Source organism: Zeus faber (genome assembly GCF_960531495.2).
Source record: "Zeus faber genome assembly, chromosome: 8".
In the NCBI taxonomy this organism is placed as follows: Eukaryota; Metazoa; Chordata; class Actinopteri; order Zeiformes; family Zeidae; genus Zeus; species Zeus faber.
Window position 1 is genome coordinate 5441706 of NC_137195.1, and position 15000 is coordinate 5456705.

Consider the following 15000-nt stretch of genomic DNA (forward strand, 5'->3'; position numbering starts at 1 on the left):
GTATTACCTTTGGATTATTTGTTATGGTGAAGCAGCAGATAACTTGCTTCCACTGTGAACATGATCATAAAGTTAACGTACAAACACACACACACACACACACACTCTCGCTCTCTCACTCCCCCCCGCCCCCCCCCCCTCTCTCTCTACTACAGTACGTGGTCCCTATAGTGTGTATTTTATAACTATTTTCACTGTTCCACTGGTTGCTGTGGTTTGGGGCCTGGAGCTATTTTAGACTTAAAGAGAGGGGAGAAGATGTGCTGTCTGCGTATGTGTGACTGTGTATGTGTGTGTAAATGTAAACCTGTTTGTATCTGAAGAAGGATATACTGTAAATAATATAATATATACATCCCGTATGTGATCATAGTAATCTTTTGTGTAAATGCTCTACACCATTCATCTTTATTCACTCATCTGCCAGAGACCCAGTTAGTATCTGTGTCATTCAGTTGGCAATTAGAAAGGGCTTACGGTTTTCCTCTAGTCCTTTGTGAAGCTAAGCAGAGTTAATCGCTGCGACAGAGCAATGTCAGTCAGTTTGAGGGAGCAGGACTGACATCATAGTCAAAAGTCCCACCAGGACTTTTCTCTCCTCATTTGATCCCTCTTTCGCACTCTCCCCTTGATATTTATTACGTATAGATCTACAAGGGTGTGTGTGTGTGTGTGTGTGTGTGTGTGTGTGTGTGTGTGTGTGTGTGTGTGTGTGTGTGTGTGTGTGTGTGTGTGTGTGTGTGTGTGTGTGTGTGTGTGTGGGGGGCGGCTGTGTATACTGTGGAACCCAGACAGAACAGATCAGGTGTCTGATCTGTTCTGTCTGCCACCGCACATACCCCACTCCAAAAAGTATATCTGTAGTATGTGTGTGCCTGCGCATATTTTTGCATCTCTGTGCGTGTGCGTTTGTCTTCATAAACACAGTGGTGCTGGGGGTGGGGTGGGGGGGGATATTGAAATAGCGACAAGCCCACAGCCAAATTGCTGGTAACCACAGCAGCACTCTGTCACCCCTGTCTCCAGACCGCATCCCAGAATACAACAGGAATGCCTCGGTGTGCACCTCCCATCTGGAGCGGCTCTTCAAACCCTGCGGAGCACTGCGGAGCACTGCGGAGCACTCCGGAGCGAGGGCGTCTTTACATTTAGCTTCTAATAATAGGAACAGGAAACATCTCGGTGGAGCCCATAAGAAAAAACAAAAAGCACGTAGCGTGTACTGGCCGTGCCGTGGGTTTTGAATTCAAGCCGCCACTTTAATTGCACGTTGCCCATCTCCCCTGTCACTTTCTCCGCTCTGCGGACGCTCCGGCCTTACATCAGGAAATATCTGAGCAGTTCCAACAGGCGCCATCTTGACTGTCCTTGCAATGTTAAAAATGGAAAAATGCCGATAAATCTAGTAATTAAAAGTGATGACAAGAAACGCTGGGTTGGTGTAGCTTAAAATACTTGCGTTAGAGCTAACGTAAATCATTTGACAATGAGCTGGCAATCCAACTTTGAAACTTTTAGACCATTAAACTTGAAAGCAGCACTGTAAGTATTCTAGCTGTTAAACAACCTTAAATTTCAATGAATATCAAGTCACCCCACAACATAATTAATTGACATTTTATCTTGCCATTTACGAATTATCGAGACGCAAGTGTTCCATATGCAGGGGTAAAAGGAGAACTGATGAAACAAAATGATCGCTCTACGTTTATTCTGTTGCTCACTCCAAAGTAAATCTAATAAAGGACAAAGATGTTCTGACTCAAGGATTTAGTCTCACTCAGGAAGGGTACGTTGGGGAATTCGTGGCAATTTCAGGTTGTTTGCTCACAGTGTAAACAGCAACACGAGAGCGTCTGACACGGTGCTCCTTTAAATAACGTTATTATCCATCTGGTAGCCGAGGAAATGCATCGGCCAGTTCATGTCGGCTGTGCCGTGAAACACAAACATCGGATCTGGGATGAAGTGGTCGGTGCCCAGCTCAGCCCAACAAAGACGTGCCCACCCCACAACGTTTTTAGAAATCCAAACATCTCTTGTTCTTGAAGAGAAATGCAGATCTGTAAAGCTTTCACGGACTCTGTCCAGACTATTTCCGTAGCTTTGCATTCAGTACTCCGAATACTGCTGCAGGTGGGGCACTGTGGCTGTTATTAGTTTGTGCCACTGGCATGACTTGTAATCCTAAAACCAACAGTTTACACTTTACACTGCACAACTTACAATGGCACATCTAATCTTATTAGTTTAGTTTTTTTAGGTTTTTTTTTGGGGGGGGGGGGCTGAAGTGTTTGAGTCTTAACCACAGTGCTGTTGAAGACAGATAATCAAACCACCGCTATAAATATAGAGCCGAGCCGGAGGGAGAAAGTTCTGCAGCGACAGAAACAGCACTGACCACACCGCGCTCCTCCACTGCAGCTACTATTTAGACTGACGGAGAGAGAGAGGAATGTCAGAGAGCTCATTGGATATTTAGTGTGTGTGTGTGTGTGTGTGTGTGTGTGTGTGTGTGTGTGTGTGTGTGTGTGTGTGTGTGTGTGTGTGTGTGTGTGTGTGTGTGTGTGTGTGTGTGTGTGTGTGTGTGTGAGTGTATGTGTGTGTGTGTGTGAGCGAGACTATTTTCTGCAGGATGAAGTTCTACAGAGGTTGGCTATTTCCTTACCTGATGTTGATGTAATGCTTATCCACACACACACACACACAGTCTCTCTCTTTCTAAATTGTGAGACAGCATTGAAAAAAAGTGTCTTGCCTTAGAAAAACACCTGCCCAATTAAGACAGAGGCATATCCCATTTCAAACGTCTGTGTGTGTGTGTGTGTGTGTGTGTGTGTGTGTGTGTGTGTGTGTGTGTGTGTGTGTGTGTGTGTGTGTGTGTGTGTGTGTGTGTGTGTGTGTGTGTGTGTGTGTGTGTGTGTGTGTGCGCGCGCACTCCCTCTCTCTTACCAAAGAGAACAAGATTGGCTTTAGAAAGGCCAGGATAAATATTCAAGTGGTAATCTACAAACACACACATGCACACACTCTTAGACTCATGCACACACACACACACGTACACACGCACAGTGGGATGGAGACACACCCACATTCTCAGACACCTTAAGACAGACTGAATGCACGCACACAGTCAGACACACACGCACACGTGTTCGTGCTCGTGCAGTGTGTTAAGTGAATGTGAAATTAAAGTGGAATGGAAGAGAAGGAGAGGAAGAGTGGAAGAAAGGAGGGGGAGGGGAGATGAGGACTGACAGAGAAAGAGCGAGAGAGAAGAGAGGATTGAGAGGGTTGTTTGGGGGGACACACAGCAGAGACAAGGGGTCCAATTCATTTGCCTCAGGAGGCTCCTAAAGCCAGACTGATCCATAGGATTATACTGGACTGTAGCACACACACACACACACACACACACACACACACACACACGTGCGCGCGCGCACACACAATGTGGCTGTACCCAAACACTAGGGAAAGTGGGAGAGAGAAACTCACACACGTAGAATAAACGTCTACTCATAAACACACATAGGAACAGGGACAGGAACACAAAGACAATTTTCACCTTTAATTTGATTTAATCCTCGCTGGATAAACTTGGAGGTGACAGAATTAGAACGCCGCTCCGCTCTTGATTTCTCTGCCGCGCTTGTAAACATGGATGCACCGAGTGCGAGCACACCGCACCGTTGACTTTGGGAACCTGCCGCCACCGAGTACTGAAACGAGGACCTCAAAACCCTCTAATATACTGCATGTTTATTGTTATTTATGAATTGGTTTATTCACTGAGCCGAGGTTGAATCGGAGCCCGCACCTGATCGCCCTTCCCAGACGCTATTACTAATACTAAGGACTAGGTCAGTAATCTGATTTTATTTCTTTACTCGGAACGTCAATAACTTCGGGTAGGTCAGTGCAGCACAAATCTTTTTTTGTGGATTCACTGGGGCAGGTGCGTTTTTCCGAGACACGCACTGGTGCGTTCGTCACTATGACGTTGACACGCCACATAAATTCTGCAATTTTGGCAACCAGTCTTCGCCAACGCAAACCAAAAATTTGCAAAGCCTTCCTCCAAGGGTAGTATATTCTCCAGGTGCTGCGCCTCCAATAACTGTGCTTAAAAAAGCACACCACGATCAACTCCACCCTCTGCCGCATAATTCTCTAAAACCTACCACAGGTGTCGCTCCGGATTGCATTTAAAAGATCGGAGCCGGACCTCTGAGAGCTTTGAAACGCGGCAGGTTTATGGGCCTGGAATAGTTCCTTTGGTAGTCACTGAAATATTACATAATATTATAGTACTGCTGCCGTCCCGAGAGGGCTTCTGTCAGTGAAGTTGCTCAAAAACCCGTTGGCTGACGTGCTCTCTCGGCTTGTCCAACAGGCGGCGTGGAGCCAATCGCAGAGGCCGCCGGGGACGCTGAGGACCCGCCCCTCCACCAGGAGGCAACCAAGTTCATCAAAAAGAAACAGCCGTCCAAGAAGACCAAGAAAGGTTGGAAAGATCAACCCTTCTTCCTGTCCTGTCCTCCTCCTCTGTCTTATAATGAGCAGCTCTCCTGCATCCCAATATCTATCTTATCTATCCATCCATCCATCCGTCCATCTGTCCATCTAATCTATGATTAACACATATTCACACACACATTGTGCATAACACAACAGCAACACTGTCAACACACATTGTTTCCTGGCTCATGTCCTGGGAACAGCCTCTCGCTCGCTCTCTCTGTCTCTCTCTCTCTCTCTTTCTCTCTCTCTCTCTCTTTCTCTCCCCCAATGAAACAGAACTTCTGGTTTTCATTGAAAGCAAATCCTTGTTTTATGACAGTTTGTCTTCCCTAAACCAAGGCGGATGGAGTCTGGTCTCCTGACTGGTTACTTGTGTGCGTGCGTGCGTGCGTGTGTGTGTGTGTTTCCCTTTGTATGGTTTAATCCTCCCAGGCTTTGCCGTTAATTAGGGAGGTGGTAGACAGACAATCAACACGCTGCATCATTAGACACTTACACACATGTGCATGGTAACACACATACATGCACATGCAAATGAATCCACACCTACCCACCACCGAATACACAGATGTGTAAACAATAACACACACAATTTCCCACACAAAAGAAAGCTAACGATAACATGCAATTTTAGAATTAAGCATGACGTGCAGTGCATTTTGCGGTCAGGAGTATTTCTCTCCAGCTTATGTAGAGAAATACTGTTGTTGTTCAATATTAAAAAATCATTTGGTCAGTGAGTTGAAAGTGTTTATCAAACTTATTGTATTAACAATAACTAGGTATCATCAATTTAATATTGATTACCTGCGGAATTATTCTCTTCTCTGCACGCGCGTGTGCCTTCAATAATTACTTCCTTTCTTACTTTGTCTTTCTTTTACCTCCACAGACAGACAGCACACACACACACACACATATACACGCACACCCCTAAACACACAAACACACACACTTTGCCTTTCAGGCCCCCCCGGACATGATTGAAAAAAGCGAAATGGAAAATGATCCCTAATTAGTATTGTTTGTCATGGAAACCTCCAGAGGAAGGTTGTGGTTTGGCCCCGAAGAGAGAGAGAGAGAGAGAGAGAGGGAGGGAGGGAGGAGAAGAGAGGGATGGTGTTTTGTCCAGACTTGTCCCTCTGCCACTGCATCTCATCGTCACAGACACAGATATGGAGAATCAAATTAGTGACAATATTTAGTGCAACACATTTGGTAAGGACAGAGCAGGTCCACCTGGCCCTGCTCTGTTCAGAGCTTTGTTAAAATAAGAATGTCCAAAAATGTTTTATATTTGTTGTGTATGAGGGTAAAACACATTTTTCTGAATAGGATAACTTATCCACAAGTTATCCCTCCAGTTGGCAAGTCCACTATTTAACTACAATTCCAGTACTCAGGGTGGTGAACTGGTTGCAGGTTAATTTCGTAATCCTTCCTCACGTTCCCGTGCCTCCTGACCGATTCTCTGCCAAGACCTTAGCTCCGTGCATGGCGCCCTCACCCTAACTCCCGGGCCACACAAGAGTCCCCTGAAGCACCGGACGCTTCAGATACGCTGCCGTTGTTAACCAACGTGGAAGCTCCCACCAAGCGGAAGCGTCATGGCGTCTGTTTTTTTTCACGCCTCCCCTCGGCTCCGTAGATTCCCATAGACGTCCATTCAAAAGATGTTTTTAGTGCAAATATTGAATTACCAAGCCTGGTATACATTTACCACATATGTACTATCGCAGATGTGCGGTCCTAACGTGGATAACTGAGTTATATTAACAAACGAATACATTTTTTTCCCTTCCTCAAATGAAACCTCACTTATGTCAAGAAAATATTTTCATTCCAGCAGGAAAACAAATGTCACGCCCAGGAATAGACTTAAAATTTCACCTAATACTTTATTGGTCTGGTATACCGTACCTGTCTGCAGCACGAAGCAGTCTTGCTCCTTGGATTCAACTATGTCTGGGCTTCAGTCAAACAAACTTGTCAAGCAATAGATTTTTGTAGTAGAGAAATCTGTCGATTTATTATCGTGGTAATATTAAGCTATTAATGTTTTGGGGGTTTTTTTTATCAGATGTACAAGAACATATCCATTCTCCATGTTTTTCTTCATTTAATATTCAAACCACAAATTGCTGATAACAAAAAAATTATCTGAAAATACTTTATTACGGAAACAGCTCAGTAAATACACATACTGTATATAGATTGTGGTAGTCTCCTGCATCCTCCTCCGGTTAAAGGTATGAACCCACAGCTGCCGTCACTGGCTTCTCCCCCGGACCCGAGGAGGAGAACCGGCACCGCCTTCCTCCTGGTAATAGCCGCAATGTATTTATAGATTATTACTCATTCCAGCGATAAAACGCCTTGTGTTCAAGCCAGAAGCTGACATGTGAAATATAAACAAACGCTAAACTCACCAGCTAATCCGACTACGTTCATAAACAGACTCCAAAGGCAAATAGCAATGAAGAGCAAAAGGTTTGAAAACTAAAGCGAGGGTTCACTTATCCAGTGAAAGTTCACAATTGGAGGTTTAAAGTGTCGAGAACGCTGCTCACGCCAGCGCGTCGTGGACGGAGTGAAGACGGACCCGGAAGGAACTGACGAGCCGTGGACGCTAACGACGTGGCTCCTGGTGTGGCCCAGGGGTCACCTGCGTCTCTGCCGCACGGGGACGCCCCGTAGTCATGACAGCCGCCGGGTGGTCTTACATATGCTCATAAAAACATGAAAAGATATTTGCAAACGACTGTGACAACCCCCTCTAGAATGTTGTTTTTAAATGATCATCTGGATCTGCGTGAGCATCACCTGCAGATAAGGTTCGGTCGTACTTTATGAAGTATTATTGAAATTAGTACATTTCGGATCAAGTACTTTCACTGAAGTAGAAATGTGAAAGTGGTACCAAGAAGAAATGGGAACACAGTACCACACACAACGCTCCTTTTCCTTAGACACACATGCCTTCCGCCTACCTGTCTCTGATGTAAAAGTAATTAGGAACCATGCCAAACCCCGCACGCACGCACGCACACACACACACACACACACACACACACACACACACACACAGACACTAAAACGCACGCACACAAACGCACACACCTTGTCAAGCGGCATGGCAGCCGGAAAAGCACATGTCGTCGACTTAAAAGGCATCAAACGTCTTGCGCAGAAGGAGAGGAGCCTACTCCTCTCCCTCTCCTCCTCTCCTCTCCTCCAGCCGAGGTCTTGAAATGGGGGGATAAAAGAGAGATGAAAGGGAGAGTGTCCTCCTTCTCCTCTTTCCTGGCGCGGGATACTTCTTTTGTTGTTCCCCACATCCCGCCCTAACACCCCCCGAGTCCTCCAACGCACGGCCCACCTGGGATCAGAGAGTATTCCGACACACACACGGAGACACGTACGCGCACGCTCACACACACACGCACACACACACACACACACACACATTGACACTGACATACACCACACCCTCACCCACCTGTACCTGATGTCATACTGGTCTACATTTACCATTGACAAGCTGTGAGCCTCTGGTCGGTGTCTGGCCTCATTCCTTCCTGTCCTGTGTACAGCTGACACAGGAGTCCCATTCGTCCCTATACGTTTATTCTCTGATTCCTGTATTCCGGACATACCAAAAGTCTTAACAGGGGGCAGGGGGCAGACATGTGACCAAGTCCCTCTTTTCCAAGTCACAAGTGAGTCTAAGGTCACTTCAAGCCACAGGTTATGTCAAGTCAAGTCGAGTCCTAAGTTAAGACAAGTGAAGTCCCTTTCTTTCCCCAAGCTACTACAGTCTTACCTGCAGTATCCCTTTTTTATAAAGAGAAAAGACAAGGTATTAGTACCTGTCTGATAATGATATTATTGGCCAATCTATCTAACCTGTTCAAAAAGTATGATAATTAATTTAATTTGTATTATAATTATTGATATTCAGTGAAATAAATATAATCAAACAAATAACTTTATAAAAGCATATTTATATATGCATTTCTTCTCAATCAAAAAAAACATTGCTTGTTAGATTTCAATTCAGTTCATCATTTATTTGAACTTTTTATGGAGAATTGTTTAAATTTGTCTTTAATTTGAACTTTTCACAATGACTGGAATCCGCATCTCTGGCAGAGGGTATCTCAATTTCCATACAATACCAAACAGGGCTTGATGTTCGTCCACTTTAGGCGAGGCGGTTGTCTGATTAGAAAAGTAAAGCGATGTGAAAAAACATGTGAAGCATCGTCAACTCATTGAGGTGGTTGCTTGTCTTTGCAATGCGCCGTCTGTTTCTCAGATTGCTCCTCCATGCTCATCCTCCATGTGCAACAGAGCATCGTGACACCCTCCGGGCCCAGGTTTGCCGCCCATTTGGCTCATTATTAACCAATGCTCAACGTTAAAACATAATTTTTGTGTCTGATCAGAAGTTTGGCCTCTTGGGTAACGCACAAATTTCATCTCTGCTCCCAAAGTGGCGTTTGAATGAGAGAAAAGTGGAGAACCGTACACAGGGATGTCTGCTCCGTGGCTCTGTTGTGTTTGTACAGCAGGCTGATGACAGGGTCGAAATACTGATCGAGCAAACAGACACTGTACGCCATTATCTGACGAGGGCTGGTACTCTCATCACAGATGCCAGAAACATCCATACACAAGCACATGTACGGACACACACACACACCTACAGGTACAGGTTTCCCTTCTGTCATGCACACACAAACACACACACACACATACACACACACACACACACACAGCAGGCAGATTTCTCCATCCTGAACAGAACTCTCATGGGCCATGGCCAACACATCTGACCCAGAGACCTCCAAGCTGGACTGTGTGTGTGTGTGTGTGTGTGTGTGTGTGTGTGTGTGTGTGTGTGTGTGTGTGTGTGTGTGTGTGTGTGTGTGTGTGTGTGTGTGTGTGTGTGTGTGTGTGTGTGTGTGTGTGTATTTTGTGAGAGATAAAAGTGTCTCAATTCCCAGCTCATCCCTCGTGAATAAAAACGCATGCAGATAAAAAACGACCCTTGTTTTTTGCTCAAACACACACAAACATACACTAAAATGCACACACACACACACATAGGCAAATATGGTTAACGCTGCAGACACACACACACACTTTCCATCTGCAAGGTTACTTAGGGGTGTGTGTATGTATGTGTGTGTGTGTGTGTGTGTGTGTGTGTGCGTGTGTGTGTGTGTTTGCGTGTGTGTGTGTGTGTGTGGTAATCTAACATAACAGCATTTACATCAACACAGCTCACAGTTAGCTCTGTTATTTCACCGCCTGTACACATAGAATTGCAACTGGTGTAGAGACACTTTATGTGCAGTGACTAAAATAAATATTAAATAGTATGAGTAAATCTATAATAAAACATACTCTTCCCAAACGGTTAATTTATTGCATGAATAAAACGTGTATATAAGAAACTGTAGTTCTCACTGAATCTTAATATTACAATGTAGAAAAGATGACCGTTGATTTAATATGTTTTACTCCACCATGTCCTGGGACACTGCACCAGAGGCCGTGGCCTGCGGAGCTGTCCATGGCCCTATGAGGTTCGATGCCATCTGTGGTTCAATGCCAATTTTGACCACTTAAACACTATTCCCTATAACTTTTAGTTATTTTTACCATATCTTTTGTGTTACATAGGAATTATAAAAACTATTAAAATTATTTGTTTTTTGTGCTGTCAGCATGCTGGGCGTACAACACAGAGTATTTGTATGCCATTGCATCTAGGACAGAGTTAGTCTGCAAGTGGAGTTCAAGTTCTCAACCTGCAATATAAAAACAGTTTTGTCAACATTTGTAACGGCTTACTTGTACAAGAAATGATTCAAAGTGTCAACAAGTTGCTTTTGGAATGCGTTTAAAAAAACCACTATGAACTGCTGCGTGTTCCACTACCTACAGATGTTGTGACATAATAATTATAATAATAATAATAATAATAATAATAATGTCAAAATATTGTTTACAGATAACTGGAAAGTCTGGGCCTGACACCCCTTATAAATACGTTTCAGTTGCACCAGCTCTCTGAAGAGGATCGCACAGCGGAGCCTTTATTTGTTTGTTTGTTTGTTTGTTTATTTGCCTTTTTTTGGTCTCGTGCAGTTACCACCAGGTCTCTTCAGACGGTACTAGCGTCACTCTCACTGCGTGTGGCCGTTAGCGCCGGTGTTTGTGAATTGGACATTTTTTGCAACGAGGTTGTTTGCGTGGCAGCGGAGTTAGGGGCGCATTTCACCGCTTGCGGGTGTTTTGTGAATTAGACGCCCGCTTTTTCCGTTATCTGCAGCGGTTAAGCGGCCGCCGAAGCCGCGCAATCCTTTTGTGAATTGGCCTCACTGTCTTTTATTTACCGCTGCAGCAGGATCACTTTCACTCCTCGTAACAGATGACCGCAGAACTCTCCAGTGCTTCCAGACAACTCAAAGAGATCCCCTGAACGAGACCGGTACGAATTGAGGAAAGTGGAAGAAATTGTTATCCTGTGTTTTGCAGGTGAGGGAAAATCAAAGGCTAGAATGGAAGATAGGGAGTCACTTTACTCTACTGAGTGGAGTGAGAAGGTCATTTTGTCTTTGGCATAATACCCTCCGTTTTTTTAACCGCAAGGCTTGCAGCTTGTCAGCTAGCTAATGCTTACCAAACAAATCCCCTCTACATAGTTTCAATGCCATCCACAGAGCTACGGCTCTAGCTTTGTTGTTGGAGCCGTGATTAGTGGCAACACAGTTTAATGTGCGTTGGTAATGCCCTGCTAATATGTCTGCCAGTTCAGGATCTGATAGGGCTATTCTTAGCTCACAGCTAATGCTAATGGTGATTAGCGCCAGCAATGGGGACAACATTCTAAATGTTTGTTCCCGGGCCTGGCGGTAGCCTGGTGGAGTGATCAGCGTGTTCCCCTTAAATGCCCCTTAAAGGAAAGGTCAGTAGTTCTCGCTCCACAACATCTGGGCATTCTGCCAAAGTGACCTTGTGCAAACATTGCTATCTCCTTTCTCAGCCATCGTAAATAGCCTCGATGAGCAGGCAAGATAATGAAAACACGGAGCCGTGTCATGTGGTTGAAATGTGGCTGAATTCCATCCGAGGGTCGTATAAAAAGGAGACATTTAGTTCTTCGGGGATTCTGCGTCGCTGTTGAGTTGGTATTGGTGGGATCCTCAGACTCCGGTGACTAATGACTCAGTCATTAGTCTGCAGCTCCAGCCTTTGTTTTCGTCACATGTGTGCGAGGAGAAGACCTTCCAGATACCAAACAAAGCCCTTCCCATGATGTCACCAATAAGGAACCGTACAACTGCCCTCCAGCCCTTCATCAGAACCGGGAACTGAGCGGACTCCTGCTCTTTGAAAGTACAGTACATCCTCCTGAAGAATTAGCTGTTACGATCAGAGTTCCCGTGAGAAAGAGAAGGTGCTACGTGTCCTGGGAGGCTTCAATGTCCCCGACAAACGGGAGAGATACCGGTCAAATATTTTCCGTGTTTATTGTGCTTAAAAACAATCGTTAGGCAGCTTATATAGAGAATGACGTCATGAAGGCATGTCGATGTATAATATTTTTTTAACGCCATTTTAAAAATACATAAATAGAAATTAAGAATATCACGATTTGAAATCAAAGAATTTCTGTTCGTGAACAATGAGTAAGAAGTGCAGCCGCTTTAATTAACATTTCACTAAAATAACATTTTGATCAAATAAAAAACGAAATAAATACGGCAAAGCTCGAAATAAATACTAAAGTTTGTGGTGTTGCACGTCTTCGTGTGCCGCCTCGTCGACATATTTCCCGCAATGAATATTTCGCGTCTGCTGTGCGTCGGAACTTAAATATCCAAAAGAAACATTAAACTATGGATGTGTGTGTGTCCCAACGACACGTCATCTTCCTGCTTCTCCTCAGAGTTGTTGACGCTCGCTCCGTGTTTACTGTGTTTACAAGCACAATCCGTCCACGAGGGAGGGGGCGGGGCTTATTTCTATGTCGAACAAACGTGATTGGTCAGAGGTGAAAGGTCAGCTGTAGATCGCCCAAACTGATTCGCTTCCCGTTGGAACTTCGCCGAGCGCCGAAATGAACAGATCCGCGGATTTTTTTCATGGAAATGATCCACCCAGCAAATTATTTTCACCGGACATTATGACCGGGGAGAATTAAATACGTCGGACCCGGCTCCGGTGGGTTATCTCCCAATCAGGGGCCTTTCTGTGTGGAGTTTGCATGTTCTCCCCATGCTCACATGGGGTTTCCTCCATCTAACATCAGGAAATTACCAAAAACATGCACAACATCATCGTCTGACCAGCGATGGACGTATGGAACCAGGTCCCCGGGCGCGTCGTCCAATGCTGCCCCCCACTCCTGGCTGTCCCCTGGAGGAAGGACAAACCAGGATTGGTCAAATGCAGAGGCCACATTTTACCGGCCACCATCCCAAAGCATGTGCATGTGTGTGTGCACGTGTTGTAGTGTGGCGTGTCGTGTGATGATTAAAGAATTCTTCTAATTCGAATTCTAAAAAATTCGACAGACTTTTCCCGGTCCAAAAACGGCGACAACCAGATAGCGGCCGGACCGCCAAAACGAATGCTGGGATTCCCGGGTCAATCCTGTCGGCCCAGTCACGTCCCGACGGCACGCTGGCATTTGAAGCGTTCTTTACATTATGCAAACTTGAGTTTGGAACAGAACCTGAGTGTCAAGCCAGTTAAGAGGAATGCCCGTGCAGATATTGACCACCATGTTCTCGTCCTATTGACTCTAGAGTCAACAATCCTTGCAGGTCGCTCACAAAAAAGATCTGGGTGGTTGGTAAGTTGCTGCTGGGATTTTTGATTTATCAGCTACTGCTGCCTGTAGACGATATGTTCAGGAAATATATTGGTTGCCGAGCCGTCAATCAACCATTAAACATGTGCATAGTAACCTGATACGCTGAGTTCTTGCGTTCAAAGTTGCCTACCAATCAGACCACAGATATCCAATAATATAATAATGGTCCAACCCGGTGAGCCTTCCTCCCACCCCGTTCACTTCTGTGTTTTTGCAGCTGCCTTTAGGTGTTTGTCTTCTTTTATTGTGCCAAAAGGATTTGGGCTCCTAACCCCGGACCCTTAACCCTGGCCCCTCCCACGGGCTGTCAGGGCCAATCGCAAGGCAGCACATGCCGTCCCCACATATCGCACATTAATACCCTATTAAAAACCCTGGACTGCTGGCGGCAGGCAGGGGAGGACAAGAGGGAGAGAACGAAGTGGAATGAGATGAGAATTTATGAGATGGGATGTCCTTTCAACAGGTCATACTTTCTTTATTTGTTCTCACTTGTCACACGTTGGAGTATGTTTTATTGAATATTGGAATATTGTTTTCTGTGTGTATGGGAAGTGCCGGGAAGGTGTGTGTGTTTCCCCTGGTGGTACCTGGTGTTGCTGTATGTACCGTTTTCCTGGGGGAATGTTTCTGAAGGACTGAAGATTCTCTGATCGTCCGGGCCGCATGTAGTGCTTCCAGTCGGGAAAACCACACCCGTCACCCCCGGCTGCTCCATACATTAAGGCCAGCAAACTACATCCTGGCTATTAAATATTAACGGAAATATTCGGGCACTGAAAATGTATTTTGGACAGGGACAAACCACTGTTAATCTCGCTCGCAGTTCAGCTTATTTATTCAAATGCAAAAGCAAAGTGACTTTGTTTTGTTTATGCATTATGACTATTAAACACTAACACCTAAACGTGTCATATTTTTACCCAGGATTTCTTAATAATATCACAGCCAAACCTTCAGCTAAAGTATATATAAGGCAGAAATTTAAATAACGCATTCATAGATTATGATAGCAGCTTGATAACACATTTCACTTATTGATATGTTTCAGTTTCACCAATATTAAATTAATTTAAATGTTACAGCCACTACTGTGAACCCTCATGCATTTACACATTATAGCCGCTCGCAGTAACAAAATTGTAAATACTGTGTTTCCTAAAATAGTGACCGGGGCTCCTATTTACCTCAACTGCAGAGGGTACCAGGCCTTTATTGGAAGCAGGCTTATATCAGAGGCAGGCTTTTATATTAATTCCCTCTATTTATAATTTAAGTATATTTGATAATATTTTAGTTATAATTTCTAATAAAACCTCCAACTGGTTGCCATGCCATGCAAACACGTGTGTGCTGAAAAGAGAGGAAGCTTTATCTACTCTAAAAGTCGCACTTGTGGTGGGAGCCGACGGGAAAATTACAGTTTTCCGAGTTCGCCTTGAACGCACCACTTCCTGCCTGGAGCGCTGGAGAGCGGGGGCGCTCAGAGCAGGGCACTTGTCCCACAAAGCCATCTGCGGTCTGCGCGAGGTGCATAGCAGTAGGAAATGGAGTAAATCACATAAGTCTACAATAAAAACACA

General features: G+C 44.8%; 1 protein-coding gene across 1 annotated transcript in view; it reads left to right on the forward strand.

Annotated features, from left to right (window-relative positions):
* bbs9 (Bardet-Biedl syndrome 9) overlaps positions 1 to 15000 on the forward strand; it is a 128758-nt gene that overhangs the window by 75429 nt on the left and 38329 nt on the right. Inside the window, exon 21 of the mRNA XM_080005198.1 lies at positions 4397 to 4507. Coding sequence (XP_079861324.1) covers positions 4397 to 4507 — 111 coding nt within the window. The remainder of the gene's footprint in view (positions 1 to 4396; positions 4508 to 15000) is intronic.